The sequence below is a fragment of the Eucalyptus grandis genome, chromosome 2 (assembly GCF_016545825.1).
Source record: "Eucalyptus grandis isolate ANBG69807.140 chromosome 2, ASM1654582v1, whole genome shotgun sequence".
Taxonomy (NCBI): Eukaryota; Viridiplantae; Streptophyta; class Magnoliopsida; order Myrtales; family Myrtaceae; genus Eucalyptus; species Eucalyptus grandis.
This window is the reverse complement of record NC_052613.1, coordinates 37,655,443-37,680,869: the sequence shown is the minus strand read 5'-3', so window position 1 is coordinate 37,680,869 and position 25,427 is coordinate 37,655,443. Positions and strand designations below refer to the sequence as shown.

At 40.5% G+C, this 25,427-nt stretch overlaps 3 protein-coding genes and 1 pseudogene across 5 annotated transcripts in view; all 4 read left to right on the top strand.

Moving 5' to 3' along the window:
• The first annotated feature begins 816 nt into the window (after positions 1-816).
• LOC104429171 lies at positions 817-11,133 on the top strand (annotated as a pseudogene).
• Positions 880-1,530, top strand: LOC104429172 (putative disease resistance RPP13-like protein 1). Its single transcript, XM_010042072.3, has one exon. The coding sequence runs from the start codon at positions 880-882 to the stop codon at positions 1,528-1,530; it is 651 nt and encodes a 216-aa protein (XP_010040374.2).
• Positions 1,527-4,677, top strand: LOC120290705 (putative disease resistance RPP13-like protein 1). The gene is made up of 3 exons (XM_039307072.1): positions 1,527-2,454; positions 3,531-3,689; positions 4,241-4,677. The coding sequence occupies exons 1-3, from the start codon at positions 1,527-1,529 to the stop codon at positions 4,675-4,677; spliced, it is 1,524 nt and encodes a 507-aa protein (XP_039163006.1).
• An 11,014-nt stretch (positions 11,134-22,147) lies between the features above and the next one.
• LOC104435275 (putative disease resistance RPP13-like protein 1) overlaps positions 22,148-25,427 on the top strand; it is a 51,619-nt gene continuing 48,339 nt past the window's right edge. For all 3 annotated transcript variants that reach the window (XM_039307656.1, XM_039307655.1, XM_039307654.1), the window contains exon 1: positions 22,148-25,420. In XM_039307656.1, the coding sequence (XP_039163590.1) occupies positions 22,169-25,324 (3,156 nt within the window). In that variant the 5' untranslated portion in view covers positions 22,148-22,168 and the 3' untranslated portion in view covers positions 25,325-25,420. The remainder of the gene's footprint in view (positions 25,421-25,427) is intronic.

The following is a 25,427-nucleotide window of genomic DNA, read 5'->3' as shown; positions in this document are numbered from 1 at the left end:
AATCTAACCTTAGTCAAGAACTTAACTAAAAACCAATCAATTCCTTCGAAAGCTCAAAATTTGGTAGCACACTACCATTAGTCGTCATCAGGCCAAAAAATATATATAAAAATAGACGGTTGCCGGTCACCTTAATCGAGATGAGAATAGTGGACTTATAAACAATTGAGCAATACCAATGGATCACCCTTAAAAAAGTATATATATAGATCTAGATCTATGATTTTCCGCATATTATATTTACTTTACTAACCAGTCACCACCACTAGTGTACTGAGATGAAAGTCATCTCACAGCTTAAAAGTATTTGATTTCACACTATCATTTGATGCTGTTGTCTTGAAAGTAAGAACTCTTGTCCACCCCACACCCCCTCCTCCCCAAAACAAAAAGAACGAAAGGCTCTATACACTTTCTTTCGATCCTTCCGGGCGCTCTCATTTAATCCTCTACACTCGTGAACCAAGCCATGCCTATCGCGGAGCTCTTTCTTGGCGCCTTTCTTCAGGTGCTGTTTGATAGGTTGGCCTCTCGCGAGCTTCTCAACTTTGCACAGCGCGAGGGTATCGATGTGCTGCTGGCAAAATGGAAGGAGATGCTGGTCAGCATCAGCCAGGTGTTGGATGATGCAGAGGACAAGCAACTGAATGGTGTTCTCGAGGTGAACTCGTGGCTAAAAAATCTTAGGTACTTGGCCTACGACATTGAAGACTTGCTAGAGGAGTTCGTCATAGAGTTCGTGGAAAATAAGTCCGAGGCTCAAAAATCTTAGGGACTTGGCCTAGAACCCAGCACTAGCAAGGTGCGTTCCTTCTTCCAAGTTGTTGCTTCAAATTGAGCCCGAGAGCATTTATACTTGATCATACAATGAGATCCAAGATGGAAGAGATGGATAACAGGTTAAAGGGTATCATTAATCAAAAAAATATTCTGCAACTGAGAGAGAATAACGGGAATCAATTAGCAAACCGTCAAATGGATAAGCCGCTTCCCACTACGAATTTGCCTGAACCTTGTTTTGTTAGTAGGGAGGATGAGAAAATGGATATCCTTGAATTACTGACCAAAGAAGAAAATGATGGGGCATGTGTGGATCCAAAAGTGATTCCCATCGTAGGGATGGGGGGTCTTGGGAAGACGGCTTTGGCTCAGCAAGTCTACCATCATGATAGAGTCGCCAACTATTTCGATGTGAAAGCATGGGTTTGCGTTTCTGATGATTTCGACGTGCTTGCTATTACAAAGAAGATCCTTGACACAATCAAAACCAATGGCAATTTGTCTTGTGAAGGTAAGGACCTGGATTGGCTTCATGAAAAGCTCAATCAACACCTTGCAAGGAAAAAGTTTCTTGTTGTTTTAGATGATGTTTGGAACGAGAATTATGGAAACTGGACTATCCTCATGAAGCCTTTTCAATCGGGAGCAAAGGGAAGTAAAATCATTGTCACGACTCGTAATTTCCGCGTTGCTGAAATAGCTCGTGCTGACCCTATACTCTCAAACCATTGTCGCAAGATGCTTGTATGACTTTGTTCACATTTCATGCTCTTGGAGCAAGAAATTTCGATGATCATCCTGATCTTGAAGTATTGGGCAAGAAAATAGTGGATAAATGCCGAGGGTTGCCATTAGCTGTGAAGACTTTGGCTGGGCTACTAAGCTTTAAAGTTAGTCCTCGTGAGTGGCAAGGTATATTGAATAGCAAAATTTGGGACCTCCCACAAGAAAGTCATGACATCCTTCCAGCTTTGAAACTTAGCTACCTCCATCTTCCTTTGAATATGAGGAGATGTTTCGCTTACTGCGCTATATTTCCCAACGACTATGAAATTGAACGAGATGAGTTAATTCACTGGTGGATTGCAGAGGGCTTGTTGGATGGAAAAGAAGGAGAAAGCCGTTGGAATGTAGGTTTGAAACTTTTTAACGAGCTAGTATCCAGATCATTACTTCAAGAGTCGAGTAGTAGTGAATCACAATTCTTGATGCATGATCTTGTGAGTGACTTGGCAAAGCTAGTTGCTGGTGCAACCTATTTTATCTCGGGGGTGTTTGACCTTGAGGGTGATCAAAATAATGCTTTTTTGGCTCGTCACGCCTCATTCATTTCTAGCGAACACATTGTCCAAGAAAGATTCAAGATATATCACGGAATGAATGGACTTAGGAGCTTCATATCATTGGCAAAGCAACCTAAGTATTATGGTAAGTCTTATTTGTCCGAGAAAGTGTTAGGCGACTTGTTATCCGAATTGAAATACTTGAGGGTGTTTTCATTATGTCACTATCACATCAGAGAGGTACCGAATTGCATTGGCAAACTGAGGCACCTGAGGTGCCTCAATTTGTCATATACTGACATTAAAACCCTTCCAGAGTCAATTGTTGCATTGTACTACCTAAAGGCCTTGATGTTGCGGGGATGTCAAAATCTTATTGAGTTACCAGAAGGTATGGAGAAACTAATAAATCTAAAATTTCTCGACTTTACCGACACTCCGAGCCTAAAAGCGATGCCGCTATATATAGGTACTTTGGTGGGTCTTGAGATGCTGTCCAAATTTGTAGTGGGAATGGAAATAGGGTCGAGATTGAAGGAGTTGAAAAACCTAAAGAATCTTGAAGGGGAATTATGCATCTCTAATTTGCATAAGATTCGAGAAGCCAAAGATGCCATGGATGCCAATTTATGCATGAAGGAGGGAATATGCCAGTTGACCATGCGATGGGACGAAGATTTTGAAAATTTCCGTAATGAAGAGCTTGAAGCAAAAGTCCTTGACTTTCTTCGCCCTCACCCAAAACTTGAAAATCTTGCAATATCCTACTATGGTGGTTTAGAATTTCCATCATGGTTAGGAAGTCCCTCATATGTTAAGATGATGCATTTACGTTTACATGGATGTTGTCGGGTCAAAGTGCTAGCTTCATTGGGACAATTATCTTCTTTAAAAGAACTATATATCGAAGGTCTTAATGCAATACACACAATAGGGTCTGAATTTTATGGAACTAAAAGTCCTTTTCCATCTTTAATGACTTTGGAATTCAAGGACATGCCATCGTGGAAGGATTGGTCTCATTATTTCGGCAATGAAGAAATAGGAGTTTTATTCCCTTGTCTTGAGCATTTGGTCATTCGGGATTGTCCTATATTGATCAAAGATTGCCTAGTCAACTGAGCTCCCTCAAAAAGCTGGAAATCAACTCTTGTCCGCTTATGGATGCCTTGTCCTCTATCATTAGCCTTCCGTCCCTCAATGAATTAAACTTTAGAGGTTGTAACGAGGGTGTGTTGAAGAGTTTGGTAAACTCGACATCTCTAACCGCTCTTGTCATACAAGATGTTCTTGAATTAACCTGCTTAAATGATGGGTTTACAAGCTCTTTGGTCAAGCTAGAGAAGTTGGAGATGAAAAGTTGTAAAAATTTGATGTATTTATGGCAAGAGAGAGATATAATTCGGAATCTCGCTTGTTTGAAGAGCTTAGTTGTCGATAGTTGTCCTGAATTGATATCATTTTCAGCTGGAGAAGGAGATATAGAGTTGCCTAGCAAGCTGGAGACTATGGACTCACAAAATTGCATCAATTTGGAGAAGCACCCAAGCGAGATTTACACCATTTCCTCTCTTCAAGACTTGACCGTCGTGGGGTGTCCAAAACTCGTGTCCTTATCCGAAATAGGTATGTTGACGTCATTGATATCACTAGATATTCGATATTGCGAGATGTTGCAATCTTTGCCTAGAGGACTAAGTGTTCATATGGATGAACCAAGCAACAACAACAATAATCACGGTGACATGATGTCTTGTTTGCAAAAATTAAGAATTAAGGGATCCGATTCTCTACCAACCTCTTCATTCAGCGAGAGTAGATATTTATCTACGACCCTCAAGGAACTTCAAATTGAACGGTGTAGGGGAGTGGAGTCGCTCGCGGAGTTACCTATAGACCGTCTTCAATCACTTCAAAGCATCGATATTTTCTCTTGCGAGAACTTGAGAAGCTTACCACAGGGGCTGGATACACTTTCCCATCTCACTGAATTGTGGTTGTGGGAGTGTCCTGCACTGGAGCTGGAGTGCCTCCCTCCTCTTCCTCCCGGCATCTCGTTGTTTTGGCTTTGGGAGTGTCCGAAGATAAAATCGTTACCTAATCAGTTGCATCGACTCACGGGTCTCCGAAGTCTATCAATTAGGGGTGTGAGAGTATTACGTGCTTCCCCAATGAAGGACTGCCGCCCCAGCTAGAGTTTCTTCGGATATTAGAATGCGAGAATATGAAGCAGCCGGCGAGGGAGTGGCTCACCCCTCTCACCTCCCTTCGATCTCTGGATATCGACGGCCGCGCGGGACGAGTGGGAGAGGAGAAGGATCTTGTGCTTCCGCTCCCTTCCTCTCTGCTCAAGCTCGATATCTCTGATATGGAGAAAGTGGAAAGACTCTCCAGCAATCTCCCTCCCTCTCTACAGATCTTATGGATCTTCAATTGCCCGAAGCTGAGGGAGTTGCCCAAGGCTGGCCTCCCTCCCTCCCTAAAAGATCTCAGGATTCGGGACTGTGGGATTCTGGAGAAGCGATGCAGGAAAGGGACCGGCAGCTATTGGCCCCTCATCCGCGAAATCCCACGAGTTAGATTGGGTGATGATGAATTCAAGTCAATTACTTGAGAGAAGGGATTCGGACTCTGAATATTCTACGTGGGAAGAGATTTAGGGTAATTTTTAATATCGGAGGCCTTGTCTCTTTTTGATCATCGGGTAAAAGCTGATGCCTCTGGGGCGTCAAAAAAGTATAATGATGGCCACTGAAAGCGCCTTCGCCTCCCAATCAGCCTTAACTCCAGACCCCTCCGCCTCCAACTCCAGCTCCGCCTCCGGCTTACTCGCGTCCCACTCTTTCTCCTCCCGCCTGTCCAGTGTTTCCCCCGGGGGGATACGCTTGGAGACTCCGGCAGGGGCATACCGGCTGATCGACGAGGAGACGGTAGGGTTGGATTTATCTCAGTAATTGAGCTGTTAGCTTGTGCGTAGTTTGCATTCAACTGTAGGCGTGCTTGATGTGCATGTGCAAGTCGGAATGACTGATGCAGTTCGTTCTGATGACGAATTCCCTTCTTATTTGTTGGGGTTTTCTTTCTTTTTTGTGCTTGCATTGTTGATCATTGGTATCCAAGCTCTTGGAACAACTCGAGCGATTTGTTATATGCATTGTGTTCAGATGGATAACAAGTCCAACATTAGATTTTCTTTTGAAGCTTATCTGAATCATACAGTCTTGGGCAGATGGTTTCGGTTTTCTTAGTTTGGCTTGAAAATGAATGTATGCGACACAGGGTTTGAAACTTCTCTCCCATTTCAATCTGTGCTAAGACTTTCTTGTAGCGTACTGAATCCCTCTGTGCAATGTGTAAAAGTCAGAGCTTGGAGATGGACTTGGTTTTTCCAGCGATAAAATGTAGTCTGACAGTCAATTTTTATTTTTATGCAGGCAATCATCATGGGTCAACCCTGCCGAAAGATGATATTCTCCTACAGCAAGTGTGAGTGGTCTAGGCAGAGGTTTTGGATGACTGAAATTGCTGAGAGTCAAATCTCTTGCTGAAAAATCTTCCAAGCTAAAACAAGCGAGTCGCAAAGATTATGAACCAGTAGCAGAAAATGTACCTCTTGATGTGCATGATCTCTCTTTATAAATTGGACCTACTGGGGAAACACAAGGAAGCAGCTATCCTTGACGTGGAGGAAAGGATTCACGTGCTCACCAATTCAAAGCTGCCAAAGACGCTGCAGCAAGGACGGACATGGAAGATATGGATTGTTCAGTACACCAAAAGGAACCCAATAAACATGGCATATCTACCACCAGAGTAGTTGAAACAGAGCATTTAGTTCATAGTTCTAATGCAGATTTCAAAGGATGGGGCAGGGGGTGTCCATGGATGACTTTAGATCTGACTCCAAAGATCTAAGTTTGCATAGGAAAGTTTCCTCCAATAGTGACTTCCATAGTCGAAAGTCCTTTGAAGATTTGGGTTGTAGTGACTATATGATTGAATCTTTGTGGGAGCAGCATTTTCTGCACCCACATATTCAGGTACATCATAGTATGACCTACTCAAAGTCAAAGGTTTCAGCTTGTTGCATTTTTGCTGGGAAAATGGAAGGAACTTGGTCATTGCTTCCATACTGCTGTTTTAACTGGAAATATACTAAACGTGAGCGCATTCTAATCATCGTTATGTCTACAGTCTGCATAATATCCACATTGAGCTTCAAATCGATGATGACCTTGTTTCTTTATAGTTCTAGATGTAAGCTTGCATTTGTCATCATTAATATTTTATCTGTAAATGTGAATTTGGAGCTGATGGATGTCGAAGTCATTGAGGGGCCAATCTATAACATCAGGTTTTGCCTTTTCATTAGCATAAGTATTGATAAGTAATTGCATTGAGATGTTCTATCTAAACCTTGACAAAAGGAAGAACTTCTCATTATGTACTGCAACTCAGATTGATGCTAACTATTGATTACTGCAGGCGATTGCATTCAAACCTGTAATTGAGGGAAACACTTGTAATATAGCTGATCAGAGTGGTTTGGGAAAAACACTGGCTTATCTTGCACCAGTAGTCCAACGTCTCAGGCAAGAAGAGCTGAAGGACTTAGCAAATCATTCTCACAAAGCCCTCGAGTTGTCAATTTGGTGCCAGCTGTTGAGTTAGCTTCACAGGTTGGCAGTTGGTATCCTTTCTTGTGCCTTTTCTTTTCCTTATGTGCTTTGGCAAGCAAGTCATTGAATTTTACTAGTTTATGGCCATTTTAAGCTCTCATCTTATACTATGATAGCCTATTGCTTAAGCAGCCAATTTGTGGTAAAAAAGCACTCCAATTCATTTTCGGTGGCAGTCAGTGTGTTTTTGACAACTTGTCGTCTATAATACTCAAATTGTCATCTCTTTTTTCAAATAAGAAAAAAGAAGAGATTTCTTGCAATATGAAAGATTGTACTGGGTTTCTGGAAAGAAAAGTATACAATTTGAGTGGCACACAGTTGCTTATTGATGTGCATAATCCACTCATGTGGCAAAACTGGTAATCTTTTTGGAGCTGTTGAAAATGGATGTGTTCTGAATTTGGAGACACTCTGGAATTGGTTTTATGTACAGCAATGCTTGTTTTTGCTAGTAGTGGATGACAAACCTAACATAAATTTTTGCACCCACATAAGCAATACTTAATATCTATAGTAAATTTTATGCAGGTTTTGAGTAACTGATGATCCATATCAAAGTTTGGGGCTCCATTCTGGTCTATGGTTGCCATGGTGGTTTCAGGCAGAAAACTCAGCTGGAAAGTATAGAAGGGGGTGTTGATGTCCTAATAGCCACTCCTGGTCGCTTTATTTTTCTCATCAAAGAAGGCTTTTTGGAGTTGAAGGATCTTAGATGGTAAGCCTATGCAATGTATAATGTTGCTTGAATAAGTTTGGGTGCACGAGCTATTCGAAATCATCATCTTCTCATCTCTTTTTGAGTAAAGAATGTGATCGTGCTACTGTTTTTCTAGATTTAGTACTTCCACCATTTATCATTGCCATTCTTTGAATCTTTGAGGAAAGGGAAAGATTAGCGAAATTTCTATTCTTACATACACAGCTGGATCTTGATTTTCTGACTTGAGTTATGGAGAACTTTGCTTTAATTTACAAAAATGTTATTCGTTAGCCCCGATAGAAATATTTGAGAAATGACTGGTGACAAATTGAGAAGGCTCTACTCGTCGTATTGTTTGATATAGGATATGAGGTTAAAAAATCTTTTGTTAATGGATTTGCCTGCTAAGAATTTGAATGACATAAGAGCCTGGATGATTATGGCGTTCAGCAGATTTCAGTCCATGCTATGCTACAAACAAAGAGCTCTATGTAGCTATTATGTGCTCAATAACGGAAGAATGGTATCTTTATGCATATTGCAGATTGTTTTGCAACTACTGCTATAATCTATGGCTTCACCTGTAGCCACCCAGTATCTGTTTGGGACAGGCACATTGCCAGTAGATATATATAACAAAATAATTGAAATTCCTCCCGACCGTGAAGTGATCATGAGACCTGGCATTCATCGGACAAGCCCTCAAACTCGAAGAGGTTGGTCTAAAGCTGTATTATTCCCCTTTCCATTATTTGCCAATGGACACATTATTATTATCTAATTTAGGCAAAAAAGGATTCACTTCCGTGTCTGTACAGTTTTCTTGGATGCTTTTGGACGACATATTACTCATAACTAAGCTTTCGGGTATGCTCCCTAAAAGTGATGGAGCATGGTTTTACGATGATGCTTTGGTTCTGCGTGTGGATTGTTACTGCATATTGATGGGGGAAGATGGAAAGTGGATAAAGAGTTGGATAACTTTTTTTCCTTGAATGTCTTTTAGCACATGCGTATTAGTAGTCTATAGTATTTTTTTTGGCCAAAAGCAGTCTATACCATCTAAAGGTGCCACCAGCATTCTGTAAGTCATTTAATCTGCTTGGATGTGAAGAGAAATAAAATCAGTAGAAGTCTCTGAAATTTCATCAATTGTACTGAGATGATTGAGGATTATATTAGGGTCCTATCTGTCTCTTCTTTCCTCAATTTGCAGAAGAGTTTTTGCAGTTGTCCTAAATATTGTTTCTATTCATATTGCCAGTTTGTTGATTCTCGGAATTTAACTTTGTATAGAGGTATTGTACAAACTAATTTAGGTTGCATATACTGGAGAAGGATTATTTTTGCAACATTAATCCTAGATAGGCTAAGAGCTTTCTCATGCGGGTCGAACAGTAATCTTCTGTTACATGAAATTGCTTTGTCCTCTCCCCTTGATGAACATGTTGCAAAAATTTGCCGTGGTAGCTAACCAGTGCTTTTCCTCCTATTTCCCTGTTAAGAAGAAAACTAACGGAATACCATTGTAATAGGGGAGAATTTAAGAGTTACATATCATGTCCAGTTTCTCATAGATTGTAGTGGAGAGGAAGATAGTGTAAAGACTCCAGATACTGCATTACTGAATAAGAAGTCTGCTTTTATTCAGCTTGCGGAAGAAAGCCCAGTAACCAAAACGATTGCTTTGCAACAAGGTATGTTGATCTCTCAGTGAAGGCTGCTTGAAATTGACTCATCATTACATTTCCTTCTTTCTCCTGACCACCTCACTGACTCCTGACCTGGAGTTTGAGAGAAGGTTCTGAAGCCACCTGAATGGAGGACTCATCATTACTTTGTTTTCTTCTCCATATACAGATTGAGACATGTCGAAAAGTTGAAAATGCATTGAAGCGCATTGACAGAAAAGGTGCTGATACACGAGTTCTACCTTATCATGCTGCTGTTTCACAAGAGTTGCGGCAGGCAAATATGAAAGAGTTTGCTTCTTCATTTAAAGATGTCTCCTTGTGTTTGGTTTGCACCGACAGGTATGTATAGATGCATTGTGCGATATCAATCAAACTATGCTTCTAGAAATAGATCTGCTCTGCACCGAGCTTCATCCCTAAAAGTAGGCCTGAAGTTAAACTGTGCATAACCTGCCTAGACCCAGGCCTTCAGTTCTCAATCCAAGCTTGCACATTTAATAATGGAGTCAGTCTCAACAAGAATTAGATGAAAATAGTAATGGCTGGGATAGGCCTTGTTCTGTCTTGTGGGTTTTGTGAATAATTGGGATAGGCAAGAGCTGAGTGTTAGCTACTCACCTGGGCGTTCTAGCAAAGCGGGGCGAAGCCTCTGCTACTCACCTCATCTCAGGCAAGGTTTCTTCATTTAAGGTAAGCACCTGAGATGAGGTGCTCCTCCTCTGAGGCATTGCCTGAGAAAAGATTTGTCTAGGTTAACATTTTTGTACCAGTGCAATTTGTGCTACAATGCAGACTTCGAATAACTTGTGATTCTAAGTTTGAAAGACCTAATAATTTGTTTGTTGATGGATGAATCCCCACTTTTTACTTGGCACCTCTCATTGTTCAGCCTAGCGCCTGAGGCACTGTGGGGTCTGAGTCTCTTAACAGCGCCTAGTGATTTTAAAGGCACTGTTTGCGACATAGTCAAACTAAGGGCAGAGCAGGGTCACTGGACACACATGAATTTACCTAAGACATGTCACTCTCATCTTTCCTTTGGTATTTGCAAGATCCTGATGATTTTTCAACCATATGACAGGTCATTATGAGGAATCGACTTTACTGGAGCGGACCATGTTATTCTCTTCATCTTCCTGTGCTATCCGAGCGAATACGTCTGCCACAGAGAGAGGTGCTGGAGGGAAAGGCAAAGCGTTTGTCTCTGCAGTTGGGAAGCAAGTTTCCCTGGCAAGAAGGATAATGGAGAGAAACTGGAAAGGTCATCCCTAGCATGATGTGCCCTCCGCTTATGAGTTGATGAGACGTTCGTGCACTAGGCGGGATCTGAGTTCATGCCTGTAGTGGCGGGAGTAGATCCCATCAGTCCATTCTTTTTTTCCTGCATGTTACGGAGGAGCAGCGCGAGGCAAGAAGTGAAAACGTAAAGGGAGTTGTTTGGTTGGAATCTGGTTCTCCCATTTTGCATCTACATGTTGAGGGGGATCACAGAAGCGTCAATGCAATGAAGAGCTTGATATCAAGGTTCAAAACTTATATATTTCAGTCTTTTCTCAGTTCATTGTAGAGGAGGATTGATTCTCCTGAGGATCGAGACCGACTTAAGAAGTCTCCAAGGCCCGTTTTGTCTGAAGTTGCACTTGTTGATAATGAATATGCAATGATAGGAAAGTTCGGGACCATATCCCCTGTTGTATGCAATGAATATATAAAATGAATAGCAAGTTACTGAACCTTACGGTATAAGAAGCTAATTTACGAGCACAAAATATAATTTACAAACTTTATACTGCATAGCCAACTTTACTTTCAAGCTAAATTACTCAAAAGGTAAATTAAATTACTTCCTCTAAATGTAAATGATTTTGTCTTAAGAGATGTTACTCCTTGTATTATAATTTTCCTTAAAGGTCATACCTTATAGTTCTTGTACCTGGTAATATGACTAGCATTGTAATTTGACTGATCCTGGTGTAATCTACTTGTAATTATTATTTTTCTTTTTCACGTATAAGTTTAGCTCTGGACTTCATACCGTGAGAATGTCAATCACATCAGCATAATAACTCATCTTAAACTGTTGCAACAGACAAAACTTGTAATTTGTACCGACCTCCATATAGTTTTTTTTACAATGTCGTAGTTGTAAGAATGGAAAAGACCATCCGACTAGAATGAAAGTGTCATTCCATTCTTTGAGGGCCTTTCTTGGTGTCAGTCATCTCCTGCACCATCTTAGAAGCCCTCGGGCCGAACTCTCAATTTTTGTTGTCTACGTCTTCTAGCCAAGCCGGTCTGTTTGCATGATGTGGCCAGAACAAAATGTATGTTTTGTATCGATCAATCACGTCTCTTAATAAGGATAATAACATAAATAGCCCATGTACTTTGATTTAATGTAAAATGCAGCCCACATGTGCAGTATCTTGAAAAAGCATTAGTTCCTACTTGAGTTTAGAAAAGTTGCCTGCATAGTTGCATGAGTTTAGAAGTGAGAGCCGATCTGATACGAAGAAGCAAGAACAATGAGCACATATTTAGGGCCCTCCTTTCTTGATTTCAGAGTAAAGACCTGCCCGAGTTCGGCATTTCCTGATGGCAAGCTTAGGAGCTGTTCTAACTTGCAACGGGCCTCTCTCTCATTAGCTAAACCTGTAGGATCGATCGCCTGGGATACATCCCATTCTGTTCTTGCATTTTCTGTAGTGCTGAAATCTGATGGTTGAATTTTGCAATGCAGTAGCCGAAAATGACCTGGGTAAGTGCGGCCGTTAGCGGATGGATTTCGTCATCGCCTGAACTCGCAATCGCTGCGTCCGGCCACGAGCATTAAAGCCGACGGTCGAGCTGCGTTGGACGATGGCGAGCGACTGCTCTGTTTCACGGCTCCGCTTTCTCTCTCGTGTCATCAGCTTCTTAGTCCTTCCTCTGCATCGCGTGCTTCTCGGGGAAAAATTCGGCAAACAGATTATCGGCGATGAAGCGAGAAACGATGGATCAGAACCTGAGATGATCAGTGATTAAGAGTCTAGATCGTCCACGATGACGGTGAGGATCCGAGTTTCGATGTGCCGAATTGAGCTTCGTCGGTCCCCGACTCACCGAGTCCGAGGGTCTGTCGATTCCAGTGAAAAGCAAAGATGAACATGAAACCGCTTCTGAATCCTTCTTCGCCTCCGAGGTATCGTGTGAAGATCCTACTGGCGAGCTGGAGTCGTCGATGGTGAAGGACAGATATGGAGAGGTGGTGACGGAGCTTTTCGGGAGCCGCTCTGGAGGGGGAGAGAGAGAGAGAGAGAGAGAGAGAGAGCAAACTCTAGCTCGACCGAATCATTCGCGAGAGCTCTGTCAATGCCGGTGGACAACTCGCCAGATGGATAAAGCCAGAGAGAGCCTGACCTCCGTTGCGCAGCCGGTGACGATGGTGGTGCACTGCGACGGAAGTGAAGGCCGGAGCGACCGTCACCTTCTTGGAGAAGGCGTATCGAATCCGGAGACATCAAGCTCCATCGAGGCCGACTTTGAACGATGACCAGATCTGTCAACGAAAATCGCCGACTGCTGCCCTTCGAGGTCGTCGGCGGCGAGCTGACCTGCAGTCGCCGAGAAAACGAGATGGCGTCATTGTCCGGTGGAAATAAACACTAACCATACTGCCGATGTATAAATTTTCTGTTCTGTTTTTTCATTGTGGCCAGCAACGGCCCACTAGACGAAGGCCTGTGAGCCCTCGTTGGCTAGGGGAGTGTGGCGAAAATTATGAAAAATATAAAAAATTCACATTTTTTTTAAATTATAAAAAATATTTATATTAGCACTACCTGTGCCTTGTAGGATGACTAGTATCTCCATTAATAATTTTTGCCTAAAATTGGTTGAAATGACTATATTGATAAATTCTTAAAAGGTTTATGATTAAATTTGATCAAATTGAAAAGTTATTGACCGAAATGACATATGTATAATAGGTTAATGACTTTTTTGGTAATTATTCTTTTGGAAATTGTGTATGACATTTTACAAGTTAATCTTAGTTTAAGGCATGTAATCTAAAATTTACATGAAAGGTTGGTTTTGCATTAAGATTCATTTTCAATAGGTGTTTAATATTTGCTAAATGATTAGATTCGGTAAGTTATTATTCTGCTAACGTCCTTAGTCTCTGTGGTTTTACAGCATAAGGGGCATTTTAACCATTAGACTTGCTTAGTATTTGCACGTTTCAACCATAAAATTTTTCTTCCTTGGAAGAATTTATAAACACGATTTGATATGAACATCGCCTAAAGGTCTGAAACCTAACTAGAGTCGATCCAGCCCGAAACTCCAGAAGGATCACCCTCGCAGAGTTTGTTCTGATTTGGCAAACAAAAAATGCTTTAGCCCTAAGTGAGGTACTTAAAACATTTGACCACAATGGTGTCAAATGTTCAGTTTTAAGTGTCTCAAGTCAAGACTGAAGTGGGAGAAGTAAAGACTTGTTTTGATCATGTCCACCAGCGATGAGATTAGGCAACGGTGGCACAAAATAAGCCACTACAACCTCTCCAAGATAAGCTCCAGAAGATGGAAACGGGAGCTTACTTATCTGCTCCAAGATTAAGAGATGTCGAAATTCTGACACGTATGTGCTCGACTTAAACCCTCTCATTGAGGATGGTTCAACATTAGAAATATGTAGTGTGTTTGTGTGTCAACTACGATGCTTGCGCCCTCATCAATGAATGTACATTAGACTATGTGCAAATTTGTCACGGTTTTCTTTTTCTTTTTCGGGCCCAGTAAGTTTAGCACAATGGAGAAAGAGCCATTAAGTCAAAGATTTGGCGTATGTAATTCACGTACCTAATCAGGAAGTTCTTCAAAAGTTGCCACGTGATTTCAATGGTTAGTGTGAAGCTTCTCCTAACAAGAAAATTCGGGCATAAAACAATGACAGTTGGCAATTTTCCACGGAAAAGGCCACAAAAAGGTTATCCTTAATTACACTTATATTTAATGATTTTCCATAGAAAAAAATTATTTGCTAACATGGATTTTTTTTTTCTCTTGATAGCGAGAAAGCTCCCTTACCTTGATAAATTCTAAATTCATAGAACCCTATTATTTTTAAGAGTTAGGCAAGAATTGGATTAAAGCTTGGTTGAAATATCAATTGATAATAAAGTATTTTGTATCTTGCCTAATGAAAAATTCGAATTACACATGCATACAATTCTTCTTTATGTGTCAATTATTTAACCATTAGTGCTTCTAGAAAGGAAGAAGGCAATTTTTCCATGGATCTTTTCTAACCATCGAGTCAACAAAGACTAGTAGGAAACTTCAACGTAAATTCAGACACGAAGCAATTGCTCTCTTTTGCTGACTTTTCCAAGACCTGTGAACACAAACAATTACATGCCCCGTTTCAAATACCTAGGAAGCATGTACTTGACCTTTGAGGAATGTGCGCTTCACCCGAATAAGAGCAAAACGCATGCACTTGACCTTTTTCAACTAATTGTGAAGAGGGTGCACTTTGCCTTAAAGAGAATGCACCATCTCTAGAATATAAATGCATTTCAACAAGAACTTGTAATTTCTCTATAAACAAAAATCTTTTGACACCCTGTTTTTATAGGGCATAATTGATTAAACTTATTGAATTGTTTTATTCATTTGTCCATGTTTAATGAAAATTTAGGTGGTGGATGGATCGTAGTTAGTTACTTTCATTGTTCTCCTAATTAACATAAGCATATCTTATTTGAATTTGTAGCATGGAAATTTCATATTTTATTTGATCTTGAAACCCATGAACTATTTGTGAATATTTTTTTCTTTTTGTATTTAGCTTTCAAGTGGTGTCTAAACCAAACTTTCACATAATTCATTTAGTCCACCTCCCCATCTTAAGAGTGTGCTCCCCACATCGATCATTTGTCATGATGCAATGCCATAGCAAAATCTATAAATGAGGCGTTTGGTTATTTGTGTACCATTAATGTAATATTTATGCACAATATAATAATAGGGTATGAACTAAGTATATACCAAATTCCACCTATTTGAATGGCTGGTGGGCATATTGAATTTAGGTAGTTCCTCTCTTCCTAAGACAAAATAATAAGCACATTTTTTTTACCCATGGACCAAATGAAACAAGGAACCTTTGCTATGAATATAATTATAGTTGCTTGGCAAAAAGGGGAAAAAACAAATTGAAGCTTGAAGGTTTGCAATTTAGTTCGATCTATAGCCACTTAGTTTTTTTCCATCTAGTCTAATCCGATTATGTATTCTTGAGAGAGCACGTCTGGGTGACAACAACATAATTGAAGAGAAAGTAATCGTTTTTTTCTTCCTGATCATCAATTAAAAATGGTTTTGTTGTCAAGTGTTTTTGGACACTTGCTGAACAATCAACTACAAAAATTTTACAGTTGTCAGTGCATCGGGCTTTCGTGTCACGTGGCATAATGGTTCGGACGCATATGATCAATGATTAATGATGATCTGATTTACATATATTAAGTTTAGGTAACGGCTGCTTCTTTATTTGATAATGACATGGGGCTAGCGAGGCTGCATCAGTGAAACCACGATGCCCTATGATCTATGTGATGCATGACAATGGTGGATGGGTGCATTTGGGAATTTGCGTGATGTGAATGGTGAGACAGAACTGACGAACGATAATAAAGGTGAAGTTTCGGGCCCACTTTTAACCTTCCGAGCCTTCTTTGGTGGCTTTAACGATGGCCAGGACTTGGTTCCCACTTCCGACCAACTTGCCTCCGAGAAATTGAGGCAACAGAAAGGAAATTAAAAATCAAATGAGATGAGATGAAATGCAATGGCAGCGTCTTCCGAGAAAGAAAGAGTGAGAAAATGACGAGGAAAGCCAACAAATGAAAAGACGGAGAGACAGAGAGGATGAAAAAGAACACACGATACTGAAGAAGGAGAAGAGGGGGAGGGAGGATGGTTGGGCCGACGCAAAAGTCTTTCGACTCGCATGTTTAGTGTTGCCTAGAGCTTCTCCCCAATGGAATAGGGTATCGGTGTCCTGCTGTATAGGTGTAAATAACGGAAGGAAGATAATGCAGCCAGTTCATAGTTTAGCTAAATTTGCTTAAATTGTGGATCCCTTTGAAAAGATTTGCTCTTGTTTTCAACTTGTGTTTGAGTGGGTTTACGTTTGTTTGAAATCATATTAAAGAAAGCTAACATAAGACGATGCTGCCCAGTCTTGGCCCCATTGCTTCCTTGAATAGCGTACCTATCATAGACAATCAATTCCACCATCTCATGATGCTGCAACAATGGGAAAAACATAGCACTCAAACACAATAAAGAACACCCTAAAATATTAGGATCCTTATTGGGAATCACAGTCAATCTTACCCTATTAAGTATAATAAGCTCAAGAAATGATAAAAACTTCAAATTCCTAATATTTGATATTGAAACTTTGAAAAAATAGTGGCATTTTAATAATGTTCTCATTATCAATTGACATTCCAAACTCCCTACGTAAGTGACTTGACTACTATGGGTGTATTTGGTTGTCTTAACAAACTTATGTTTGATTAAAAATAAGAATTTGATTCATGTGAATATCCTATGTATTTTTTAATGTTCAATTTCGTGTTTGAAGGATGATTGACCTTGCTATGCACTATACCATATCGTTAATGGAATGGATATCTTTGAGTCTAAACTACTTAAGCTATGGAAAAAATAGGAGAATAGAATATCAAAGAGTAAGAACAATGAGCCAATTTGTCGAACTTTTATCACTGATGATAATTAGGGCTCTCCATTTGTAAAGATGACAAAGCTAGATGATTTTTGGAGCAATCAATTAGATTGATACACCAAGTAATATAGCATACTACAAATAGACCTTTAAACAAATGGATCATATGCGGCATATTAAGAAAAGTTTGACACATGCATAGTATTCCAGTTTAATCAATCAATCAAACTATACTTTTTAATATTCTGCTGGAGAGCATTATCATTTATTTATCATCTAAAGAGCCGTACAAAAAGAGACCATTTGTTGGAAAGGAGAGGATGGGATTACTCTTAATCGTGGCCTTCCCTAGAGTTAGAGCAGATTATGGATCAGGGGCTGCACAGAGCATCAAAGGCTAAGTTGCAACCACTAGATAGATGTTCATTGCTTCAATTTTGAGTCAAGGCACAAAAGGGACAATTGCTCTAAATTGGGATTTTTAAGGTGGGAACTTACACTGAAATTTGAACTTCGGTTAAAATAATAGAAAAGTCTCATCTCTATTTCACAAATAATTGTATTGGACAAGATCTAGTTTGGATTAACAAGTTCCTACAACAATAGAAAGTGAACACTGACTTTTCTAGACAATTCCGAAATTAAATTGATAGAACAATAGGAACATTATGAGTGCCTCATCAACATCGACCTGCTTAAGAGACATGCTCCTCATCAAAAGAGGCACATTATTAATTCAGATGTCAGAAGGAGTTCACTCTTGATTATAATGAGTGTTCACTCAACTCTAAGAAGGAAATGCACTTTGACCTTTAAGGATTATGCACTTGATGTGAACAAGATCGTGCAAATCACCGTAAAAGAGTGAGCAATTTATTGTGAGGAGGGTGCACTTCACCTAAAAAGCATGCACATTATTTAGAATAGGACTACATCTCGATAGGAACCTTGTCATTTCTTCATAAACAATTATCTCTTGATGTCATGTACTTAGCTGGTTCAAGGTATGGTGGCCAGACGACAACAAGTACTGTGCGAAGGAGAGGAAGGAATCAAACGTCATTCTCTCTCTACCTTCTCCACCATTCCTAGATGCAGGGCCCATGTGCAAAGCATGGAATAACAACAATAACATATGAACTCTAAATAAAAGAAAAAAAATTGAAAAGTATTATACATGGATAGAGAGAGAGAGAGAGAGAGAGAGAGTAATATATAAATTATCTATGCAGAAGACCAATGACCCCATGGGAATTATGAAAGTTTGATTCCTTGACTTACGCGCATGTCCTGCCATAATTACCCTTCTTTCGATGCTTTGCACATGGGGAGGGTAGAGAGAGGATGGCGTTTGATTCCTTCTTCCTCTCCTTCGCTTAATAATTCTTGTTGTTGTCTGGCCCCCACTTCTTGAACCACCCCTTTAACCGCATCCTCGTGCTGACTCACTTCTTAAACCACCCCTTAAACCTTATAATTAATTTAATTTATCAATTTGGCCGTCTTTGGATAAAATATTTATCCGTTGGACGAATTGTACTTAGGCTGACAAAACAATAAGCATATTTTAATATGGGCCCACGGACCAAATAAAATGAGAAAGCTTCATTATGGGTATAATCATTATAAAAGGGGAAAAATAGAAAATGGTCCCAGAAGGTTTGCAATTTAATTCGATTCCGGACCACTCTATTTTTTGCCACTAATCTAATGCATAATGTATCTTTCAGAGAGCGAAGCTAGGTAGCAATGACAGTAATGAAGAGAAAGTAACAATTTTTTTTTTAGCCATCATTTTAAAAAATAAATTATTAACTAGTCTTTCTGGACACTTGGTGACCAGCTAAGTAAATTATACAGTTTTTAATGCATTGAGTTCTCATGTAATATGGAATAATGGTTGGGACTTATATGACCGATGTACGAGACCGCGTCAATGAGACGATGATGCCAATGTCTATGTGATGCATGATGATGATGGGTGGGTACAAAAAATGAGTGGGAAAGAAATTGAGAGAGCAGCCTTTTGTCTGATTCCAGCCTTTCGGCCGCTTTAATAATGCCAAGACCAGGATGCCATTATTGACCAACTTGCTCCCATTAAATTAAATCAAATGAAATCAACGATGAGAGATTAAGAAGGTGTAGAGATTCGAGTGCAAACAAGAACGAAGGAAGGGGAGTGCGAAGGAGCAATCGGCGGAGAAAAAAAAACACAGCAACTTTTTTCTGGAATATTTAATTATCATAGGCCGAGTTTTAGAGTGACTAGAGACCCGAATGACGAGGATGGAAAGAAGAGATGCGGATGGACTATGGACAACCGTAGCTTAACCTTAGTTAAGACCTTAACTAAAAATCAGTCAATTACCTGGGAAGCTGAAAGCTTGGTAGCAGATTGCTCCAAGTCGTCACCAGCCAAGGTTAAATAACAAAGAAGCCCGTCGCCTCAATCAAGACAAGAATAGTGGACTTATGAACAATCGAGTAATAGCAAGTAATAGCAAATGTGATCCATAAAAAAAGTGTGTCTACTTTACTGGTCAGAGTCACCACCATCTCAGATCTTTCCACCACTGTTGAAGGATAAACATGGATTGAGCACTAGTCCTAAACCTGTTTCTTGACCAAATTAAAATACTTAGGACTGAGATTACACAATTATAATAAGTCTAATTTTTTTTTTTTGGTAATTTTTCCCTATGAATGAGAGGGTATATTATCACGAGAAGCATGCACTTCCTTTTAAAAAAGTGACCGATTTATTGTGGGGAGTGCACTTCACCCTAAAGAGCATGCACATTATTCAGGGTAGGACAACATCTCAACAGCGACCTTATAATTTCGCTATGACCAAATATCTCTTGGCATCGAGAAACGGAGGCCAGACAACAAAAAGTACCGTGTGAAGGAGTGGAAGAAGGGATCAAACATCGAAAGAACAACATGTAAACTAAAATTTTATTTAGCAAAGAAAATCGAAAAGTAATATACATGGAGGGGGGGGGGTGGGGGAGGGGGGAGAGAGAGAGTAATAAATAAGTTATTTGTACAAAAGAGCAATGAAAATAGGGAGTAAAATATGAATTATAAAAGTTCGATTCCTTGGCTTAAAATAAGTTATTTGTACAAAAGAGCAATGAAAATAGGAAGTAAGATATGAATTATAAAAGTTGGATTCCTTGGCTTCTGCGCATGTCCTGCCATATGCTCACCCTTCTTTCTATGCTTTGCACATGGGGCCTCTATCTGGGAATGGTGAAGAGGGTAGAGAGAGAATGGCGTTTAATAAATAAATTATTTGCTCAAAAAGAGCAATGAAAATAGAAAAGTAATACATGAATTATCAAAGTTTGATTCCCTGGCTTTCGCACATGTCCTGCCATAATCACCTCCCCTTCTTGCGATGCTTAGCACACGAGGCCTGCAACCGCACATGGTAAAGAGAGCAGATAGAGAATAACTTCTGCAACTCCACATAAGGTCCTCTCCCATTTCTTAAACCCCCCTTAAACAGCGTCCTCAGGCTAACCCACTTCTTGAACCACCGCTTAAACCTTGTAATTAATTAAACTTATCAATTTGTCCATCTTTGGATAAAATATTTACCTCGTGGACAAATTGTAGTTAGGTTGGCAAAACAGTAAGCATATTTTAATATGACCCACGGACTAAATAAAATGAGGACGCTTTGGTGTGAATATAATCATTATAAAAGGGAAAAAGAAAATGGTGCTTGAAAGTTTGCAATATAATTTGATTTATGCCCACTCAATATTTGGCTGCTAATCTAACGCGTAATGTACTTTTCAGAGAGTGAAGCTAAGTAGCAACCATAGTAATTAAGAAAAGCAACGGTTTTTTTTTTTCTAGCCATTAGTCAAAAATGATTTTTCTTTTATCAAGTATTTCTGGACATTTGTTGAGCAATCAACTGAATAATTTTTGGAACTTTCAATGCATGGAGGCTTCAATGATGCCAAGACTCGGTCCCACATCCGACCAACTTGCTTCCGAGAAATCGAGTCCACAGAAATGAAATGGAATCAGCGAGGAAGAGATGGAAAAAAATGCTACGGCAGCTTCTTCCGAGAAAGAAAGAGCGCTTTAGTGCTTAAAAAGTCTTTGATTCACACCATCATTTCATCTCATTGTCCTGGACGGAAGAACTTTTGTTTCCTCTCCGCTTTCTGCACTTTGTTTCGACCCTTTCAGCACTCTTGTTTAATCCTCTGCCACTCGTGAACCAAGCCATGCCCATCGCAGAGCTCTTTCTTGGCGCCTTTCTTTCGGTGCTCTTTGAAAGGTTGGCCTCTCAAGAGGTTCTCAACTTTGCGCGGCGCGAGGGTATAGATACGCTGCTGAAGAAATGGGAGAAGATGCTGATTAGCATCAACAAGGTGTTGGATGATGCAGAGGATAGGCAACTCACCGACGATCCCGATGTGAAGTCGTGGCTTAAAGATCTCAGGAACTTGGTCTACGACATCGAAGACTTGCTTGACGAGTTCGCCATGGAGTCCGTGAAAAATAAGTCCAAGGCAGAACCCGGCACTAGCAAGGCACGTTCCCTTCTTCCTAGTTGTTGCTTTAGCTTGAGCCCGAAAGCATTTATGTTTGATCATAAAATGAGATCCAAGATAGAAGAGATGGATGGTAGATTAAAGGATATCATCACTCATAAAGATACTTTGAGCTTGAGAGAGAACAATGGGAAGCGAGTGGCATACGTAGGAGTGGATAAGCGGCTTCACACTACAAGTTTGTCCGAGCCTTGTTTTGTTAGCAGGGAGGTTGAAAAAATGAAGATCCTTGAATTGTTGACCAAAGAAGAAGAAGATGATAGGACATGTGCAAATCTAAAAGTGATTCCCATAGTAGGGATGGGGGGTATTGGGAAGACGGCTTTGGTTCAGCAAGTCTATAATGATGCTAGAGTCACCGACTATTTCAATGTGAAAGCATGGGCTTGTGTTTCCGATGATTTTGACGCGCTTGCTATTACAAAGAAGATCCTTGAGATAGTGAATGACCATTTGCCCTGTGAAGGAAAGGACCTGAATTGGCTTCATGGTAAGCTCAGGAACACCTTGCAGGGAAGAAGTTTCTTGTCATTTTAGACGATGTTTGGAATGAGAATTATGGCAACTGGACTATCCTCTTGAAGCCCTTTCAATCAGGGAGTGAAGGGAAGCAAGGTCATTGTCACAACTCGTAGTTTTCGCGTTGCTGAAATAGCCCGTGCTCAACCTTATATTCTCAAAGAGTTGTCACAAGATTCTTGTATGACTTTGTTTGCATTTCATGCTCTTGGAGTGAGAAATTTTGATCATCATCCAAATCTTAAAGTATTAGGTATGAAAATAGTGGAAAAATGCCGAGGGTTACCATTAGCCGTGAAGACTTTGGCTGGGTTGTTGAGCTTTAAAGTTAGTCCCCATGAATGGCAAGCTATATTGGATAGCAAAATTTGGGATCTACCAAAAGAAAGTAATGATATCCTTCCGGCCTTGAAACTTAGCTACCTCCATCTCCCTTCAAATTTGAGGAGATGTTTCGCTTACTGCGCTATATTTCCCAAGGATTATGAAATTGAACGGGATGAGTTGATTCACTATTGGATTGCAGAGGGCTTGTTGGAGGGAAAAGAAGGAAAGAACTATTGGAATGTAGGTTTGAAAGTTTTTGACGAGCTAGTATCTAGATCGTTACTTCAAAAGTTGAGTAGCAACGAATCACGATTCTTGATGCATGATCTTGTGAATGACCTGGCAAAGCTAGTTGCCGGTGCAACTTGTTTTAGCTTTGAGGAGTTTGATTATGACGATCATCAAAATAATGCATTTTTAGCTCGTTATGCCTCATTCATTTGCCATCGTCAAATTGTCGCAGAAATATTCAAGATATATCATGGAATGAAGGGACTTAGGAGCTTCATATCGTTAAGAAAGCAACCTACTTATTTATCTGAGAAAGTGTTAGGTGACTTGTTATCCGAATTGAAGTACTTGAGGGTGCTTTCATTACGTCACTGTCGCATCAGAGAGGTACCGGATTGCATTGGCAAACTGAGGCACTTGAGGTGCCTCAATTTGTCATATACTGACATTGAAACCCTTCCAAAGTCAATTGTTGCATTGTACTACCTAGAAGCCTTGATGTTACGAGGATGTCAAAACCTTACTAAATTACCAGAAGGTGTGGAGAAGCTAATCAATTTAAAATTTCTCGACTTTACCGACACTCCGAGCCTAAAAGCGATGCCGCAATATATAGGTAATTTGGTGGGTCTTGAGATGCTATCCAAATTTGTAGTGGGAATGGAAGCAGGGTCAAGGTTGAAGGAGTTAGAAAGCCTAAAGAACCTTGGAGGGGAATTGTGCATCTCAAATTTGCATAAGGTACGAGAAGTCGGAGATGCCATGGATGCCAATTTATGCATGAAGGAGGGAATATGCCAGTTGACCATGCAATGGTGCAAAGATTTTGGAAATTTCCGAAATGAAGAGCTTGAAGCAAAAGTCCTTGACTTTCTTCGCCCTCACCCAAACCTTGAAAATCTCGCAATATCCTACTATGGTGGCCTAGAATTCTCATCATGGTTAGGAAGTCCCTCATATATTAATATGGTGCATTTACGTTTACATGGGTGTTGTCGGGCCAAAGCATTAGCCTCACTGGGACAATTATCTTCTTTGAAAGAATTGTACATCGAAAGTCTAAATGCAATACGCATGGTAGGGTTTGAATTTTATGGAACTAAAAATCCTTTTCCATCCTTAATGACTTTGGAATTCAAGGACATGCCATTGTGGGAGGACTGGTCTCATTGCGTTAGCAATGAAGAATTAGGAGTTATATTCCCTTGTCTTGAGTATTTGGTCGTTCGGGATTGTCCTATGTTGATTGGAAGATTGCCTAGTCAACTAAGCTCCCTCCGAAAGCTGGAAATCAACTCCTGTCCTCGTATGGATGCCTCATCCTTTATCTATAGCCTTCCATCCCTCAATGAATTAAACTTTAGAGGTTGTAATGAGGGAGTGTTGAAGAGTTTGGTAAACTTGACATCTCTAACTGCTCTTGTCCTACAAGATGTTAGTGAATTAACTTGTTTAAATTATGAGTTTACAAGCTCCTTGGTGAAGCTGGAGAAGTTGGAGATGGAAAGTTGTAAAAATTTGATATACTTGTGGCAAGAGAGAGATGTAATTCAAAATCTCGCTTGTCTAAAGAGCTTAGTTATCAAAAGTTGTCCTGAATTGATATCATTTTCAGCTGGAGAAGGAGATATAGAGTTGTGTAGCAAGTTGGAGACTATGGACTTGCGGAATTGCATCAATTTGGAGAAGCACCCAAGCAAGATTTATACCCTCTCCTCTCTTCAAGACTTGACCATCAAGGAGTGTCCAAAACTTGTGTCCTTCCTTGAAATAGGTATGTTGGCATCAGTGATATCATTAAATATCCGAGATTGCAAGATGTTGCTATCTTTATTTGGAGGATCAAGTGTTCATATGGATGAACCAAGCAGCAATAACCACAGTGACATGACGTTTCATTTGCAAAATTCAAATATCTACGAATGCACTTCTCCGTCGGCCTCTCCATTCAGCGAGAATAGATTTGTACCTGCGACCCTCACGACACTTGAAATTGAGTCGTGTGGGGGAGTAGAGTCGCTCGCGGAGATACTTGTGGGCCGTCTTCAGTCGCTTAAAAAGATTAGAATTAAATCTTGTACAAATTTGAGAAGCTTACCACAGGGGCTGCACACATTGTCCCATCTCACTTTCTTGTTATTGGGGGAGTGTCCTGCACTAGAGCTGGAGTGCTTCCCTCCTCTTCCTCCCGGCATCTCGACGTTTGAGCTTGAGGATTGTCCGAAGATAAAATCGTTACCTAATCAATTGCATCGACTCACGAGTCTCCGACATCTGGATATTAATGGGTGTGAGAGTATTACGCGCTTCCCCGATGGAGGATTGCCACCCCAGTTAGAGGTGCTTGAGGTATTTGGATGCGAGAATATGAAGCAGCCGATGAAGGAGTGGCTTACCTCCCTCACCTCCCTTCTAGTTCTAGCGATCGACGGCAGCGTGGGAGGAGTGGGAGAGGAGGAGGATCTTGTGCTTCCGCTCCCTTCCTCCTCTCTGTCCCAGCTCTATATCTTTGGCATGAAGAACGTGGAAAGAATGTCCACCAGTCTCCCTCCCTCTCTCCAGACCTTATTTATCTTGGGTTGCCCAAAGCTGAGGGAGTTGCCCCAGGATGGCCTCCTTCCCTCCCTAGTCAACTCCGGATCTCGGGATGTGAGATTCTGGAGGAGCGATGCAGGAAAGGGACCGGCCACTATTGGCCCCTCATCCGCGAAATCCCAGAAGTTATATTGGGTGATGACGACTCCAAGTCAATTACTTGAGAAAAGGGATTCGGACTCTTGAATATTCAACATGGAAGAGATTAGGGTATTTTTAATATCTGAGCCTTGGCCCTCGGAGACTCAGGCGGGGGCCTACCAGCCTATTGACGACGAGACGGTAGGAT